The sequence below is a fragment of the Schistocerca gregaria genome, chromosome 1, assembly GCF_023897955.1.
Source record: "Schistocerca gregaria isolate iqSchGreg1 chromosome 1, iqSchGreg1.2, whole genome shotgun sequence".
NCBI classification, from domain to species: domain Eukaryota; kingdom Metazoa; phylum Arthropoda; class Insecta; order Orthoptera; family Acrididae; genus Schistocerca; species Schistocerca gregaria.
The window spans coordinates 853,517,861-853,535,566 of NC_064920.1; the positions used below are offsets into that span (position 1 = coordinate 853,517,861).

Below are 17,706 nucleotides of genomic sequence, written 5' to 3' on the forward strand. Positions count from 1 at the left end.
CTTCTAGCATTGAAAACAGTCGAAGTGTCATCATACATAGAAACGACAGAGGTGTTACCGTACAGGTCAGATGCGTTTAACGTTAGTGGTCTATTGATTAATTTGATTTTCAGTTTTTAAGTTTATCTATCCATCTTTTAGCGGCGTAGATGCTGTAGATCTCATCATAGTTTGTATAAAGTAACTAACGCACAGTACTACGTAAAATAATGTAATCTTCATAACAATAAATAATATATTGAGAACTAAGCTCAGTGTAAGTTACATAACTACAAATCATAGTAATATTGATAACCATAATAACATATCAGTTGACACATAAATTTACATACAGTAAAAGTCGAAGTGTTAGGCTTTCTTTTGTACACTCTATGAAATACTTCATTGTATAAAATGCCTTTTTTCTCCCAACTTTGTAAGACGTTCATGAAAATATTTATTGCGATGATATGTGTTTGACGCCGTAGTGCATTAAAAAAATTAATGCCGCGGTATACTTAACTTCTGTGAATTTCACCAAGCATAGTAGCGGTATGGTCAATAACTGATTTTATGGTGATGAGCCGACCATCTTCATTTTTAGTCCCGTTGACCATAAAAAATGAAAGAATTGTCATAATACCTATTCTTTTTAAAGTAGCGTATAGGGTACGTTGCTTTTAAGATACTTTCAATACATTGACAGTCTTCTTCTACCATATGATGGTTTTTTGCCCCAACTATACGAAAACGCGTGGTGTAAGTTAAGGTACATGTTTTCACTAATACATACAAATACTCAAAGTCTTCTTACTATGTGTTCGACTCTTAATTGCTTCATAAACAAAAACTCTGTGAGGTAGTTCAATGTTAATTTACAGTCCAAGTTTACACCTACAATTTAAAGGCCATTCAGTCAGCATGAGAATTACTTAAGCTAAAAGTAATGTTCGTAAGTTTACCACTAATGACTACGAAACTGGATGGAGTGAGCAATTCTATATCGCAAACAATAAATGGCGGTAAGATCAAAACAATTCGCGTAAGAAGCAGAAACGTATCTACTCAAATTAATCTGTAACCGACGGTACAATAAGATGTAGACCAGTTTCCACATCTTGGAAGTTTTATCTCTAATAAAGGGCATGGAGGATGCAGACATCAGCAGTAGCAGTGGGAAAGTCTTTGTTGTCTTCCAACAAGTGCAGTCCGTACGGAAATTAGACTCTATATTTATTTCGACAAAGCTTTGGCTTACGCCTCTAAAATCCTACCAATGACCAATGTGCATAAGAGACCTGGAAAATGTCACAAAAGTCAGCACACAAGCTCAATGATTTTCACCAACGATGCTTCAGGTGAAATTTGCAACTCACAAGGAATCCCCTGAGTGCAAGGTCGCAAGTTGAATCTTTTATAAGGCTCATCTGAAAGTACTGTGTTAACAATTGTTGTTGTTGTTGTGTTCAGTCCTGAGACTGGTTTGGTGCAGCTCTCCGTGCTACTCTATCCTGTGCAAGCTTCTTCATCTCCCTGTACCTACTGCAACCTACATCCTTCTGAATCTGCTACTCATCTCTCGGTCTCCCTCTACGATTTTTACCCTCCACGCTGCCCTCCAATGCTAAATTTGTGATCCCTTGATGCCTCAAAACATGTCCTACCAACCGATACCTTCTTCTAGTCAAGTTGTACCACAAACTTCTCTTCTCCGCAATCCTATTCAATACCTCCTCATTAGTAACGTAATCTATCCACCTTATCTTCAGTATTCTTCTGTAGCAGCACATTTCGAAAGCTTCTATTCTCTTCTTGTCCAAACTAGTTATCGTCCATGTTTCACTTCCATACATGGCTACACTATAAACATATACTTTCAGAAACGACTTCCTGATACATAAATCTATATTCGATGTTAACAAATTTCTCTTCTTCAGAAACGCTTTCCTTGCCATTGCCAGTCTACATTTTATATCCTCTCTACTTCGAACATTATCAGTTATTTTACTTCCTAAATAGCAAAACTCCTTTACTACTTTAAGTGTCTGATTTCCTAATCTAATTCCCTCAGCATCACCCGATTTAATTTGACTACATTCCATTATCCTCGTTTTGCTTTTGTTGATGTTCATCTTATATCCTCCTTGCAAGACACTGTCCATTCCGTTCAACTGCTCTTCCAAGTCCTTTGCCGTCTCTGACAGAATTACAATGTCATCGGCGAACCTCAAAGTTTTTACTTTTTCTCCATGAATTTTAATACCTACTCCAAAATTTTCTTTTGTTTCCTTTACTACTTGCTCAATATACAGATTGAATAACATCGGGGAGAGGCTACAACCCTGTCTCACTCCTTTCCCAACCACTGCTTCCTTTTCATGTCACTCGACTCTTGTAACTGCCATCTGGTTTCTGTACAAATTGTAAATAGCCTTTCGCTCCCTGTATTTTACCCCTGCCACCTTTAGAATTTGAAAGAGAGTTTTCCAGTCAACATTGTCAAAAGTTTTCTCTAAGTCTACAAATGCTAGAAACGTAGGTTTGCCTTTTCTTAATCTTTCTTCTAAGATCAGTCGTAAGGTCAGTATTGCCTCACGTGTTCCAACATTTCTACGGAATCCAAACTGATCCTCCCCGAGGTCCGCATCTACCAGTTTTTCCATTCGTCTGTAAAGAATTCGCGTTAGTATTTTGCAGCTGTGACTGATTAAACATATAGTTCGGTAATTTTCACATCTGTCAGCACCTGCTTTCTTTGGGATTGGAATTATTATATTCTTCTTGAGTTCTGAGGGTATTTCGCCTGTCTCATACATCTTGCTCACCAGCTGGTAGAGTTTTGTCATGACTGGCTCTCCCAAGGCCGTCAGTAGTTCTAATGGAATGTTGTCTACTCCGGGGGCCTTGTTTCGACTTAGGTCTTTCAGTGCTCTGTCAAACACTTCACGCAGTATCGTAACTCCCATTTCGTCTTCATCTACATCCTCTTCCATTTCCATATTATTGTCCTCAAGTACATCGCCCATGTATAAACCTTATATATACTCCTTCTACCTTTCTGCCTTCCCTTCTTTGCTTAGAACTGGGTTGCCATCTGAGCTCTTGATATTCATACACGTGGTTCTCTTCTCTCCAAAGGTCTCCTTAATTTTCCTGTAGGCAGTATCTATCTTACCCCTAGTGAGATAAGCTTCTACATCCTTACATTTGTCCTCTAGCCATCCCTGCTTAGCCATTTTGCACTTCCTGTCGATCTCATTTTTGAGACGTTTGTATTCTTTTTTGCCTGCTTCATTTACTGCATGTTTATATTTTCTCCTTTCATCAATTAAATTCAATATTTCTTCTGTTACCCAAGGATTTCTAGCAGCCCTCGTCTTTTTACCTGCTTGATCCTTTGCTGCCTTCACTACTTCATCCCTCAAAGCTACCCATTCTTCCTCTACTGTATTTCTTTCCCCCATGCCTGTCAATTGTTCCCTTATGCTCTCCTTGAATCTCTGTACAACCTCTGGTTCTTTCAGTTTATCCAGGACCCATCTCCTTAATTTCCCACCTTTTTGCAGTTTCTTCGGTTTTAATCTACAGGTCATAAGCAATAGATTGTGGTCAGAGTCCACATCTGCCCCTGGAAATGTCTTACAACTTAAAACCTGGTTCCTAAATCTCTGTCTTACCATTATACAATCTATCTGATACCTTTTAGTACCTCCAGGGGTCCTCCATGTATACAACCTTCTTTCATGATTCTTATACCAAGTGTCAGCTATGATTAATTTGTGCTCTGTGCAAAATTCTACTAGGCGGCTTCCTCTTTCATTTCTTAGCCCCAATCCATATTCACCTACTACGTTTCCTTCTCTCCCTTTTCCTACACTCGAATTTCAGTCACCCATTACTGTTAAATTTTCGTCACCCTTCACTATCTGAATAATTTCTTTTATTTCATCGTACATTTCTTCAATTTCTTCGTCATCTGCAGAGCTAGTTGGCATATAAACTTGTACTACTGTAGTAGGTGTGGGCTTCGTATCTATCTTGGCCACAATAATGCGTTCACTATGCTGTTTGTAGTAGCTTACCCGCCTTCCTATTTTCCTATTCATTATTAAACCTACTCCTGCATTACCCCTATTTGATTTTGTATTTATAACCCTGTACTCACCTGACTAGAAGTCTTGTTCCTCCTGCCACCGAACTTCACTAATTCACACTATATCTAAATTTAACCTATCGATTTCCCTTTTTAAATTTTCTAACCTACCTGCCCAATTAAGGGATCTGACATTCCACGCTCCGATCCGTAGAACGCCAGTTTTCTTTCTCCTGATAACGACATCCTCTTGAGTAGTCCCCGCCCGGAGATCCGAAAGGGGGACTATTTTACCTCCGGAATATTTTACCCAAGAGGTCGCCATCATCATTTAATCATACAGTAAAGCTGCATGTCCTCGGGAAAAATTACGGCTGTAGTTTCCCCTTGCTTTCAGCCGTTCGCAGTACCAGCACAGCAAGGCCGTTTTGGTTAATGTTAAAAGACCAGATCCGTCAATCATCCAGACTGTTGACCCTGCAACTACTGAAAAGGCTGCTGCCCCTCTTCAGGAACCACACGTTTGTCTGGCCTCTCAACAGATACCCCTCCGTTGTGGTTGCACCTACGATACGGCCATCTGTATCGCTGAGACACGCAAGCCTCCCCACCAACGGCAAGGTCCATGGTTCATGGGGGGTGTTAACTATTATGACAGAAAAAATATTAGCTGCTTATGATCCACCTTGTGCATCAGGAGGACGACAGAAAATGAGTGTCCGGGAGGTGCGGAGATTAATTTCTAAGGGATGAATGTATTAAATTTCACAAAATAGACATTGACAACATTCAAGAATTGCTCAAAACAAGAAATTAACTTGCACCATGAAGACCGAATGAAAAATGGCGCGTTACGGTGATCACAAAGGTTCGCACCATCAGGATCGACGGCGAACTTCTTGGGAGTTACAATCCGTGCAGGACGTTCCGAAAGGCATCCACTCCTAAGAAATGCATGTGGAAGAATATTGAAGCAACGGGGTGATGAGAATTGATGAAATGTGATGACATGCAACCGAACGCGGAACAGTCGGGCGTGGATATCATCGTGAAACTAGCTATTTTTTAAGGCTAAATTTGTCCAGGAGTTCCTGGTGATACAAACTGCAATGTCACACATTTTTCCGGAGGAATAGTTTGCTCCAAAGGAGTATGACTTCTGTACACAGACCAGCAATCAAGGAGATGTACGTCATTTTGATTAGCTATTGGCCAAAAGTAGTACTCATTCAATATTTGTAGAGTACGCCCTGATAGCTGAGTGGTCAGCGTGACGGATTACCGTCCGACGGGTCCGGGTTCGATTCCCGGCTGGATCGGAGATTTTCTCCCCTCAAGGATTGGGTGTTGTGCTGTCTTCATTATCATTTCATCCCCATACGGCGCGCAGGTCGCCCAATGTGGCGTCGAATGTATACAACTGCCCATTAAAATTGCTACACCAAGAAGAAATGCAGATGATAAATGAGTATTCATTGGACAAATATATTATACTAGAACTGACATGTGATTACATTTTCACGCAATTTGGGTGCATAGATCCTGACAAATCAGTACCCAGAACAACCACCTCTGGCCTTAATAAAGGCCTTGATGGGTATTGGGTCAAACAGAGCTTGGATGGCGTGTACAGGTACAGCTGCCCCTGCGGCATCAACACGATACCACAGTTCACCAAGAGTAGTGACTGACGTATTGTGACGAGCCAGCTGCTCGGCCAACGTTGACCCGACGTTTTCAGTTGGTGAGAGATCTGGAGAATGTGCTGGCCAGGGCAGCAGTAGAACATTTTCTGTATCCAGAAAGGTCCGTACAGGACCTGCAACATGCGGTCGTGCATTATGCTGCTGAAATGTAGGGTTTCGCAGGGATCGAATGAAGGGTAGATCCAGGGGTCGTAACACATCTGAAATGTAACGTCCACTGTTCAAGGTGCCGTCAATTCGAACAAGAGGTGACCGAGACGTGTAACCAATGGAACCCCATACTATCACTCGGGTGATACGCCAGTATGGTGAAGACGAATACACGCCTCCAATGTGCGTTCACCGCGATGTCGCCAAACACAGATGCGACCATCATGATGCTGTAAACAGAACCTGGATTCATCCGAGAAAAATGACGTTTTGCCATTCGTGCACCCAGGTTCGTCATTGAACACATATTGCAGACGCTCCTGTCTGTGATGCAGCGTCAAGTGTAACGGGATCCATGGTCTCGGGGCAGATAGTCCATGCTACTGCAAACGTTGTCGAACTGTTCGTGCAGATGGTTGTTCTCTGGCAAACATCCCCGTCTGTCGACTCAGGGATCGAGACGTGGCTGCACGATCCGTTACATCCATGCGGATAAGATGCCTGTCATCTCGACTGCTAGTGATAAGAGGCCGTTGGGAACCAGCACAGCGTTCCATATTACCCTCCTGCACCCACCGTTTCCATATTCTGCTAACAGCCATTGGATCTCGACCAATGCGAGGAGCAAAGTCGCGATACGATAAACCGCGATCGCGATAGGCTACAATCCGACCTTTATCAAAGTGGGAAACGTGATGGTACGCATTTCTCCTCCTTACACGAGGCATCACAACAACGTTTCACCAGGCAACGCCGGTCAACTGTTGTTTGTGTATGGGAAATGAGTTGGAAACTTTCCTCTTGTCACCACCGGCGCCAACCGTGTGTGAATGCTCTGAAAAGCTAATCATTTGCGTATCACAGCATCTTCTACCTCTGGGTTAAATTTCGCGTCTGTAGCATGTCATCTTCGTGGTGTAGCAATTTTAATGGCCAGTAGTGTTATAAGACCTGCATCACGGCGGCCGGACCTGCCCCGTAAGTGTCCTCCGAGGCAATGGCACCACACGCTCATTTCATTTATATTTTTAGTTGTCTTACGCCCATTTTCCCACTCTTGCTTGCTGCGACGTAAATATTTCTTACTGACCTTGCAAGATCACGCACTCGAGAAGAGTGGTAGGTCTTGACAGATGAGCCAAGGAACGAACTTGGTGGCAACACGATGCATTTCAAGATGCTGTGCAGGGATTTCATGACAGGATCCAATTGCAATGTTACATTCTTCTGCAGTCTCTCGGATAGTTGGTCTTCGATTGGCACGCACCATTTCGTTGACGTTCCTGCATGAGTGCCACCTGTAGACGTCGAAGGGCGTCCTACATGAGGGTCATCTTTAACTTCCGCCCGGCTATTTTTAAACCGTGTGAACCATTCGTAACACCGAATACGGCTTAAGCACTCATCACTGTAGGCGTCCTGCATAATTTGGTGTGTCTGTGTAAAGATTTTCTTGAGCTTCAGGCAAAATTTAATTCAGACGCGTTGCCCCTGTAACACAACGTTCTACTCAATACAGCAATGAACAGTAACTAACAGACATACAACAATGAAACTTCCGGCGGTTACACATTAAACAAAGGCGTGCGCAGGGATGCTAACCGCGTGTCGCTCAAAATTAGGAATTTTCCGGATTTTTTTAAAATTTATTTACTTATTTATGTATTTATTTTTGAACTGCCCTCGTATATGAACCTTGTAGACGAATTGTTCTTCTAAAAACTGGTTTTATTTTAGTTCTTTTATTTTGAGGCCACAATTCGCAAGTGAATGCAATTTTATTACATAAAATAAACTTTGTTCAGTTTCAGTTATAAATACTGGTCGTCTTCAGTTACTCAACTATCCTACTTTATTAATTTTATTTGGAAATATTGCCGCATTTTGCAGTTCTCGTCAGTTGCTAGGCGTTTGCTGTTTCGAACGCAACTTTTAACATATTCTTTTTTGAGTCAAAGGAAGAGAGGAGCTAACGAGTACAATATACTGATGACACGGGGTTTTTCGCATGTAGTGCCCCAAGAAATATCAACACCATCCGCCTCCAGGAAATGCAGACAGCGCGCTTTGTGCAACGACAAGGGAGGTCGGTAGGGGGGGGGGGGGGGGCGGAGGGTAGTTAAGGTCATATTGCAGCCTCATCCTCAATGCTTGAAAACGCGTATCCTGTGTGCAAACCTGTCGCAAAATCTGTCCTTCAGGGTGTACAAACCGTATACATCGAGCTCTAACAAGAACTCTCTATGTTCCACGCAGCTTTCCAACTGCAGATGTAAGCCATACTCTGAAGCGGAATCAGAACAATTTAAGGACATGTGTATGAAACTGGCGAAAAGATTCTACGCAAATGTACGCTACTTAAACGACGAACTACTAAATAGACTAAGCTAATATTGCAATACAGATCTACGCTCACGAATTGTAAATCAACAACGTTGACAAATAATGTAATGCATAAACAGTCATGACGAACTAAAAGCTACGAACCAGTAAGAAAACTAACTACTAATTTTCAACAAAGCGTCTAAAAGACAAAAAACTTTCGCCGAGATATATCCTTCCACGATAGAGAGTGAATTATGTCGCAGTAGTACCTGAAGATGAAAATTTTTTGCTGTTGTCGAAATACTATAATAACTGACACGGCGATTCTCCCATTCGCGTGATAACGTTTCCTCCAGTCCTCGAGCGATAGACGACAACAGTCTCTCGAACACGCTGGTCTATTGCGATCGTAAACCATAAGTAAGTTCCAGGAATACAAGTCGCCAACGAATTTGTCAGTGGCTGAAAACAGAAAAACCATCGACTATTAAATAGCGACTGCTTGCCTTATTTCTGTGAATTAGAGCTATAAACGAATACGACCTAGAACACCTAGAGCTTCGGCGAAGGCCAATCCTGGTGACAGCTGAATACCGCAATTTCACCAGCGTAGGCGCTGCTCGCTAAGTAGTGTGGTCAATGTGTCACCACGACCTTTACGCATGCGCACAATACACTCATCCCACTAATAAATTGCAGAATGATCAGCCTTCTTCACTCTTAGATGGCTCACGCAAGAAGTAGTCCGATAAATTGTAGAGCCATATCGCTGACGCCCATTGCAGTCGGATTTTGGTACGTATAACGTTTACAAACATTGCGAATTACCTCTGGGAAAACGAGCTTTTGACGCACTTTATTCTGACGAAGTAATGAGTCCATATGAGTACTGAAGCGAATCCGTTAAATTTCGGTTACACGAATCTAAAGGGCTGTTACTTCAACTAATTACCTAGAAATTGTAATTACAAACAACATAAATTGCAACGAACACAAAGATAATGTTGTGGGGAAAACAAACCAAAGACTGCGTTTTATTAGCAAAATACTTAAAGGCTGCAGCGGGTGTGCTAAAGAGATTGGCTACAGTTCGCTTGTCCGTCCTCTGCTAAGGAGTATCGCTGTGCGGTATAGAATGCTTATTAGAGCATTGACGGAGTACACCAAAAAAGTCCAAAGACCGGCAGCAGCTCATTTCGTATTGTCGCGAAATGTGGGAGAGAGTGTACGGATGTGATAAGCAGGTTGGGGTGGCAATCATTAATATAAAGGCGTCTTTCGTTGTGGAGAGATCTTTCCACGAAATTTCACCCCCAACCTTTTCCTCTGATTACGAAAATATTTTTTGACACCATCCCACATAGCAACAAAATATCATCATAATAAAATTAGAAATCATAACTCGAATGGAAAGATTTAACTGTTCAGTTTTCCCACGCGCTGTTCTAGAGTGAAACGATAGAGGAACAGTGTAAATTATGGAGTAGTCATGTAGATGTAGATTTAGAGAGACGCAGCTCAAACAACATGGATCTGCTATCACTATCGGTAGGCAGCGCCGCCACGGATAAACTCAAACTACTGTATATCGGTATCTTGGACTTACCTATCGTATATAGCATTGCGTGGAACTAATCTGTGTCATCTGATGTGAAGCCGTTTAAGGTCTTAACCAGAGGGTTTGTCTGTTCTCTGATCACTATTCCACGAACTGTACTAAAGGGTGAAGATTTGTAGAACTGTCCTGGATAAAGCAGGCTCACACCGTGCATCAGAAGCGTCCGCTCCGGTGGCAGCGAAGTTGTGGGTCGCACTTGAGAAATACTGCATTTCGTAGGGTTAGCCGAAAAATCGAGATCCACTGACGAAAACTCAATATCTTGAAATGCAATTACTGATATCGAACGCATATAAAATCTGGGAAGTGAAAATACTGAAATACTCGCCTGTAACTGCTACAGAAAATAGTTCTTTTTTTTTTTCAATAAAGCAGTCATCCTCACATTGTTCTAGCGATTGTAAGTTGTCTGAAACACGAACTAAAAATTAGGTTATATTCAACACCTGTGTGCAGAAACATAGCGAGTCCTGAGAAAACACATGGACACAAACAACCAGATGTAAGAGTCTAAAGATAACAGTTGGTTGCCTCCGCAGGCTGTCATATTCATATTCAGGCATATTATTCGCTGAGACACTAGAAAACAGCCTGAATTAAATAGCATGAAAATATCACAACCATCCGATGGTAGTAGTGATTGACTGTCTACTGTTGACTGGAAATCTATGCTTACACTACTTTGGTGGGAACAGTCAAAGACTTCCTTCTTAAGAAACGAAGTCATAGTATTTAGACCAAATACAATAATCTTAGAAGAACTATGTAAAAAGCTTAAAAACACCAAAAAATCTGTCTAGATAAAAACGATGGACCAAAATAAGGACTCACTGCAAAGGAAAATAATACAAAATACACGATATTGTCCAATTCTAACGCTAGAGGAACACTACATGATCTGAAAGCATCTAAATATGTTTTAAATGTATCAGCAGCTTCTATTATCAGTGTATATTTCAACCAATGAAAATGTTATGAGGCAATATATCAGAAAGGGAATACAAGCAGGAAACACAGCTTCTTATGCCACCTTACTGGTATTTAACAATTCTCTGATAATACGACTAACAAAATTAAGAGTATATTATTACTCTGTATGTTCACTTATTAGATATGATTCAGGCTCGTGGACTAGGCCTACAGCAGAGGCGGATATAAGCAATCTAAGGCCATTTTAAAGAAAAATGCTGTGCAAAATCAATGGGCGTGTGAGATACGCAGAGGGATGGACCATCAGGTAGCATCATGAATTACAACAGCTTACACAAGAGAAAAAATTGGTAAAATTGTTAAATATTAGAGAGTACCCCGCGTAGGACGTATGAAGAGGATGATAGATGACTGGATTTCGAAAGAAGTAGTGAAAGGTATACTGTATTTAACCAGAAGGGAAGGAGCTACCAAGAGAAAAGGTACGGAGACATATTCTTGAGGAGGCCAAGGCTTCTCAAGTCCCAAAGCGATAAGAGGAAAACGTACCAAAAGATAACAAGAGACGCAAGAAAGCGTCTTCGTTTAATTCTACCATACGTAGAATGTTACGGAAACAGAAACAAACGAGATCAGTATGAAACCGACAGAAGAAATTTCAGTTCTTACGGCTGGAAGAGTCCTATAGCCATTTCCAATTAGATTCTGGGGATGAAACTAACGTCTTGTCATATGAGCTACTGGACTTACAGGTAGGAATTTAACTCATGCATACCCATTGTTCAGTCTCATGTGGATCTGTCTGATGCTGAAGCTAAAGGTACCAGGAAGCCGAGGATTAAATTCCGCATAAGCTTATCTCACTAGGGGTAAGATAGATACTGCCTACAGGAAAATTAAAGAGACCTTTGGAGAGAAGAGAACCACGTGTATGAATATCAAGAGCTCAGATGGCAACCCAGTTCTAAGCAAAGAAGGGAAAGAAGAAAGGTGGAAGGAGTATATAGAAGGTTTATACAAGGGTGATGTACTTGAGGACAATATTATGGAAATGGAAGAGGATGTAGATGAAGACGAAATGGGAGATACTATACTGCGTGAAGAGTTTGACAGAGCACTGAAAGACCTGAGTCGAAACAAGGCCCCCGGAGTAGACAACATTCCATTAGAACTACTGACGGCCTTGGGAGAGCCAGTCATGACAAAACTCTTCCAGCTAGTGAGCAAGATGTATGAGACAGGCGAAATACCCTCAGACTTCAAGAAGAATATAATAATTCCAATCCCAAAGAAAGCAGGTGCTGACAGATGTGAAAATTACCGAACTATCAGTTTAATAAGTCACAGCTGCAAAATACTAACGCGAATTCTTTACAGACGAATGGAAAAACTGGTAGATGCGGACCTCGGGGAGGATCAGTTTGGATTCCGTCGAAATGTTGGAACACGTGAGGCAATACTGACCTTACGACTTATCTTAGAAGAAAGATTAAGAAAAGGCAAACCTACGTTTCTAGCATTTGTAGACTTAGAGAAAGCTTTTGACAAAGTTGACTGGAATACTCTTTTTCAAATTCTAAAGGTGGCAGGGGTAAAATACAGGGAGCGAAAGGCTATTTACAATTTGTACAGAAACCAGATGGCAGTCATAAAAGTCGAGGGGCATGAAAGGGAAGCAGTGGTTGGGAAAGGAGTGAGACAGGGTTGTAGCCTCTCCCCGATGTTATTCAATCTGTATATTGAGCAAGTAGTAAAGGAAACAAAAGAAAATTTTGGAGTAGGTATTAAAATTCATGGAGAAAAAGTAAAAACTTTGAGGTTCGCCGATGACATTGTAATTCTGTCAGAGACGGCAAAGGACTTGGAAGAGCAGTTGAACGGAATGGACAGTGTCTTGCAAGGAGGATATAAGATGAACATCAACAAAAGCAAAACGAGGATAATGGAATGTAGTCGAATTAAATCGGGTGATGCTGAGGGAATTAGATTAGGAAATCAGACACTTAAAGTAGTAAAGGAGTTTTGCTATTTAGGAAGTAAAATAACTGATGACGGTCGAAGTAGAGAGGATATAAAATGTAGACTGGCAATGGCAAGGAAAGCGTTTCTGAAGAAGAGAAATTTGTTAACATCGAATATAGATTTATGTATCAGGAAGTCGTTTCTGAAAGTATATGTTTATAGTGTAGCCATGTATGGAAGTGAAACATGGACGATTACTAGTTTGGACAAGAAGAGAACAGAAGCTTTCGAAATGTGGTGCTACAGAAGAATACTGAAGATAAGGTGGATAGATCACGTAACTAATGAGGAGGTAATGAATAGGATTGGGGAGAAGAGAAGTTTGTGGCACAACTTGACTAGAAGAAGGGATCGGTTGGTAGGACATGTTTTGAGGCATCAAGGGATCACAAATTTAGCGTTGGAGGGCAGCGTGGAGGGTAAAAATCGTAGAGGGAGACCGAGAGATGAGTACACTAAGCAGATTCAAAAGGATGTAGGTTGCAGTAGGTACTGGGAGATGAAGCAGCTTGCACAGGATAGAGTAGCATGGAGAGCTGCATCAAACCAGTCCCAGGACTGAAGACAACAACAACAACAACATCAAAATACAATTTAGAATATTCAAAGCGACTAAGGCGCCATGCCTTAAATGAATTGCTCTTAAACTTGACAATCAGTAAGCTGCGGATTTAGCCCCCTTCTTAGTCAGTTTTTATTGATTTAGAAGTCACTGCAATTGAGAACGTAACTTGCGTTGTAGAAAACTATAAACGAAACGGATAAACATAATTACAGGTCAAATTCTTAGTTTCTGTCTTTTACCAGATCCTACTGAATACGGTACTTCGAACATTCTGATATTCCTGAAGGAAGATAATTTTCTGACAAGGAATCAGCACTTCAAGAATAGAACTGGTATAAAACACTTATTGCTCTTTTTATACTCCATATCTTGCAAACAGTAATTGCAAGACCACAGCTTAATTTCGAGTGGCATCTGTCGTACATTTTCGACTGATAACCAGGCTGCTATGAAAGGGAATATTTTTACAAATATGTGACTGACTCGTAGAACTTTTCACATTGGTCAGTGAATGTTCAACATCATCAATGTTAACCGTATATGTGTTAACAAAGGAAGGTAAGCATCACTCTCAGACTGCAGACGCTACGTATAGAAAAACGGAGACGTGCAAGATTATTTTGACAATATTTCCGACTCGTGTACTGAATAAAAACTGTCTTTAAAATGAAACAGTGAAAGAAAATAGTCACAATAGAGAAAAATGACGCGGAAGTACAGAATGAAAAGATTATCATTAAGCTTCTGCTGTCCGTCATATCATTTCGAAAACCAAGTTATACTACTAGTAAGTGATGTAACAAAGATGTGTCATTACTAGCAGGAATGCAAAATTAGCATCAAGCTAGTATTTTTCATCTTAATTGTAGTACTGAGAATAAAAAAGTAAAAATTGGCAGATTACGCATTCTCGGTATTCGTTCCTGTCACCGAAACTTTAGGCTCATGCTTACAAACATTACTTCCAATAATACTTCAGTGCAGTGGAACTGCATTGGGGCCTTGATCGAAAGGTTTTAAAATCCCGTGTTATACTCCACTTACCCTTCTTCAGGAACTTCACACCCATAACTGACTCTCGTGAAAACTACGTGTCCAACAAAGTGTGCGAGACTCTGTGCAACTCGTTGTCGACTGCGCTTATAAGGAAACCGTGCGTATCTAATCTTGACGACTTCGCTCAGTCATGCACAAAGCAAACATACGTGTTCAGCCTGACACTGCTAAAATGCTGAGTGACGTAGAGGGGCGCACACAGAAGCGACGGATCGCAGCAGGTTCCGCGATCTGTCCACATATCGCACGTGAGTAGGGAAATCTCCGATCGCAGCGATCGGTCGCTGTTCGCTCGTTATTGCCAAGCAATCTGACTTATGGCTTGCAACGAATCGGCTATGTATAACAATATGGCTGCCTAACTGCGGCTGATTTTTGGCTAGGTATTGAGTGTGTCTGTATATGTCTGTTTCGTTTCCCTGCGGCCACTTGAAGTAAGAATTTATAAGAAAGAAGAAGTGAGAATTCATAGTTATTCAGGAAGAACAAACGAGTCCGAAAGTGAAGTTGAAGAAGAAGTTGCCACTAAGGAGGTGTATAAATCTATAAATACTGGTACTGTTCAGTTTTGCAGCAAGCAATCTTTTGAATCATATACTGTAGAAATTCATGGAAAATCGAACGTACTATCCTACAAATGATGGACTTAAATCGTGTACGAAATGGCTACTCGCATTAGTAAAGTTTTTTTTCTAAATGAAATGAGGTTTTATTAAGAGGGCATTTTTATTCAAATGTTTAGATGTGTTACAGTCGGGTGTCAGTTCCCTGTCCCCTTGTCGTTTCATATGGTCTTTTCCATACAGTATTCAACAAAACTTATGGAGACCATCAGAGCTACTATCAAAAACATTTCTAGGCTACAAAACTATTGTGCAGATACAGGGTGTTTCAAAAATGACCGGTATATTTGAAACGGCAATAAAAACTAAACGAGCAGCGATAGAAATACACTGTTTGTTGCAATATGCTTAGGACAACAGTACATTTCCATGCGGACAAACTTTCGAAATTACAGTAGTTACAGTTTTCAACAACAGATTGCGCTGCAAGTGATGTAGAAGATATAGAAGACAACGCAGTCTGTGGGTGCGCCATTCTGTACGTCGTCTTTCTGCTGTAAGCGTGTGCTGTTCACAACGTGCAAGTGTGCTGTGTACAATATGGTTTATTCCTTAGAACAGAGGATTTTTCTGGTATTGGAATTCCACCGCCTAGAACTCAGTGTTGTTGCAACAAGACGAAGTTTTCAACGGAGGTTTAATGTAACCAAAGGACCGAAAAGCGATACAATAAACGATCTGTTTGAAAAATTTCAACGCACTGGGAACGTGACGGATGAACGTGCTAGAAAGGTAAGGCGACCGCGTACGACAACCACAGAGGGCAACGCGCAGCTAGTGCAGCAGGTGTTCCAACAGCGGCCTCGGGTTTCCGTTCGCCGTGTTACAGCTGCGGTCCAAATGACGCCAACGTCCACGTATCGTCTCATGCGCCAGAGTTTACACCTCTATTCATACAAAATTCAAATGCGGCAACCCCTCAGCGCCGCTACCATTGCTGCACGAGAGACACTCGCCAACGATATAGTGCACAGGATTGATTATTTTTACCTGGACGGCTTCGTCAATAAACAGAACTGGCGCATATGGGGAACCGAAAAGCCTCATGTTGCAGTCCCATCGTCCCTGCATCCTCAAAAAGTACTGGTCTGGGCCGCCATTTCTTCCAAAGGAATCATTGGCCCATTTTTCAGATCCGAAACGATTACTGCATCACGCTATCTGGACATTCTTCGTGAATTTTTGGCGGTACAAACTGCCTTAGACGACACTGCGAACACCTCGTGGTTTATGCAAGATGGTGCCCGGCCACATCGCACGGCCGACGTCTTTAATTTCCTGAATGAATATTTCGATGATCGTATGATTGCTTTGGGCTATCTGAAACATACAGGAGGCGGCGTGGATTGGCCTCCCTATTCGCCAGACATGAACCCCTGTGACTTCTTTCTGTGGGGACACTTGAAAGACCAGGTGTACCGCCAGAAACCAGAAACAATTGAACAGCTGAAGCAGTACATCTCATCTGCATGTGAAGCCATTCCGCCAGACACGTTGTCAAAGGTTTCGGGTAATTTCATTCAGAGACTACGCCATATTATTGCTACGCATGGTGGATATGTGGAAAATATCGTACTATAGAGTTTCCCAGACCGCAACGCCATCTGTTGTTGACAATTGTAACTATTGTAATTTCGAAAGTTTGTCTGCCTGAAAATGTACTGTTGTCCCAAGCATATTGCAACAAACGGTGTATTTCTATCGCTGCTCGTTTAGTTTGTATTGCCGATTCAAATGTACCGGTCACTTATGAAACACCCTATATGTGACTTAGTTGTGTAAATACTTTGTAGTTAAATTACAAAAAATGGTTCAAATGGGTCTGAGCACTATGGGTCTTCTGAGGTCATAAGTCCCCTAGAACGTAGAACTACTTAAACCTAACTAACCTAATAACAGCACATACATCCATGTCCGAGGCAGAATTCGAGCCTGCGATCGTACCGGTCGCGCGGTTCCAGAGTGTAGTGCCTAGAACCGCTCTGCCAACCCGGCCGGCAGTTAAATTACAAGACTAATAACTGAAGAAAGAACAATGGACTTCAAAATGTATTTATGAAATAAGAGTGAAAAATGTACGCAACACACTTTGTATCAGTGAAATATGTAATATATTCTGTGGCCTGGCTTACAGCTCTCAAGAAAGATGTTTCAAAACAACTCTCATCACTGTCAATTACATATTTTTGTCTTCTGCAATTGTTAGTCAAGAGTACTACCCTTGCTGCCCAAGTACGTAATTCATTTTCCATTGCAGAACTTCACGACAAACTGACATTCGAAACACTGGTTGAATCTGCTTGGTAAATCTCTAGTGTGTGGCGGAGTCGAAATGAGCGACCGATTGGAATCTTTGGCGCTCCGAAGTGCACGTGTTGATAGATGGTTTATTCCCCACAGTCACTCAAAACATTCTGAATAACACACATTTCTTGCCAGCTCTCCTACTCCATACCTACTGAAAGAATGTGATTTGAAGGTCAAAAATTTCATGCATGAGTGTTAAGCTACCTCCTAACCACGTTTTTCATTCAGAAATCAACGTTAGCGGTATTGATTCAAATGGTTCAAATGGCTCTGAGCACTATGGGACTCAACTGCTGTGGTCATTGGTCCCCTAGAACTTAGAACTACTTAAA

The 17,706-nt window shown here is 41.5% G+C and overlaps 1 protein-coding gene across 1 annotated transcript in view; it reads right to left on the minus strand.

Moving 5' to 3' along the window:
* The window catches only part of LOC126272721 (pyrimidodiazepine synthase-like), a 43,881-nt gene extending 29,348 nt beyond the window's left edge, over window positions 1-14,533 (minus strand). The window contains exon 1 of the mRNA XM_049975769.1: window positions 14,433-14,533. Coding sequence (XP_049831726.1) covers window positions 14,433-14,457 — 25 coding nt within the window. The 5' untranslated portion in view covers window positions 14,458-14,533. The remainder of the gene's footprint in view (window positions 1-14,432) is intronic.
* Between the last annotated feature and the right edge of the window lie 3,173 nt (window positions 14,534-17,706).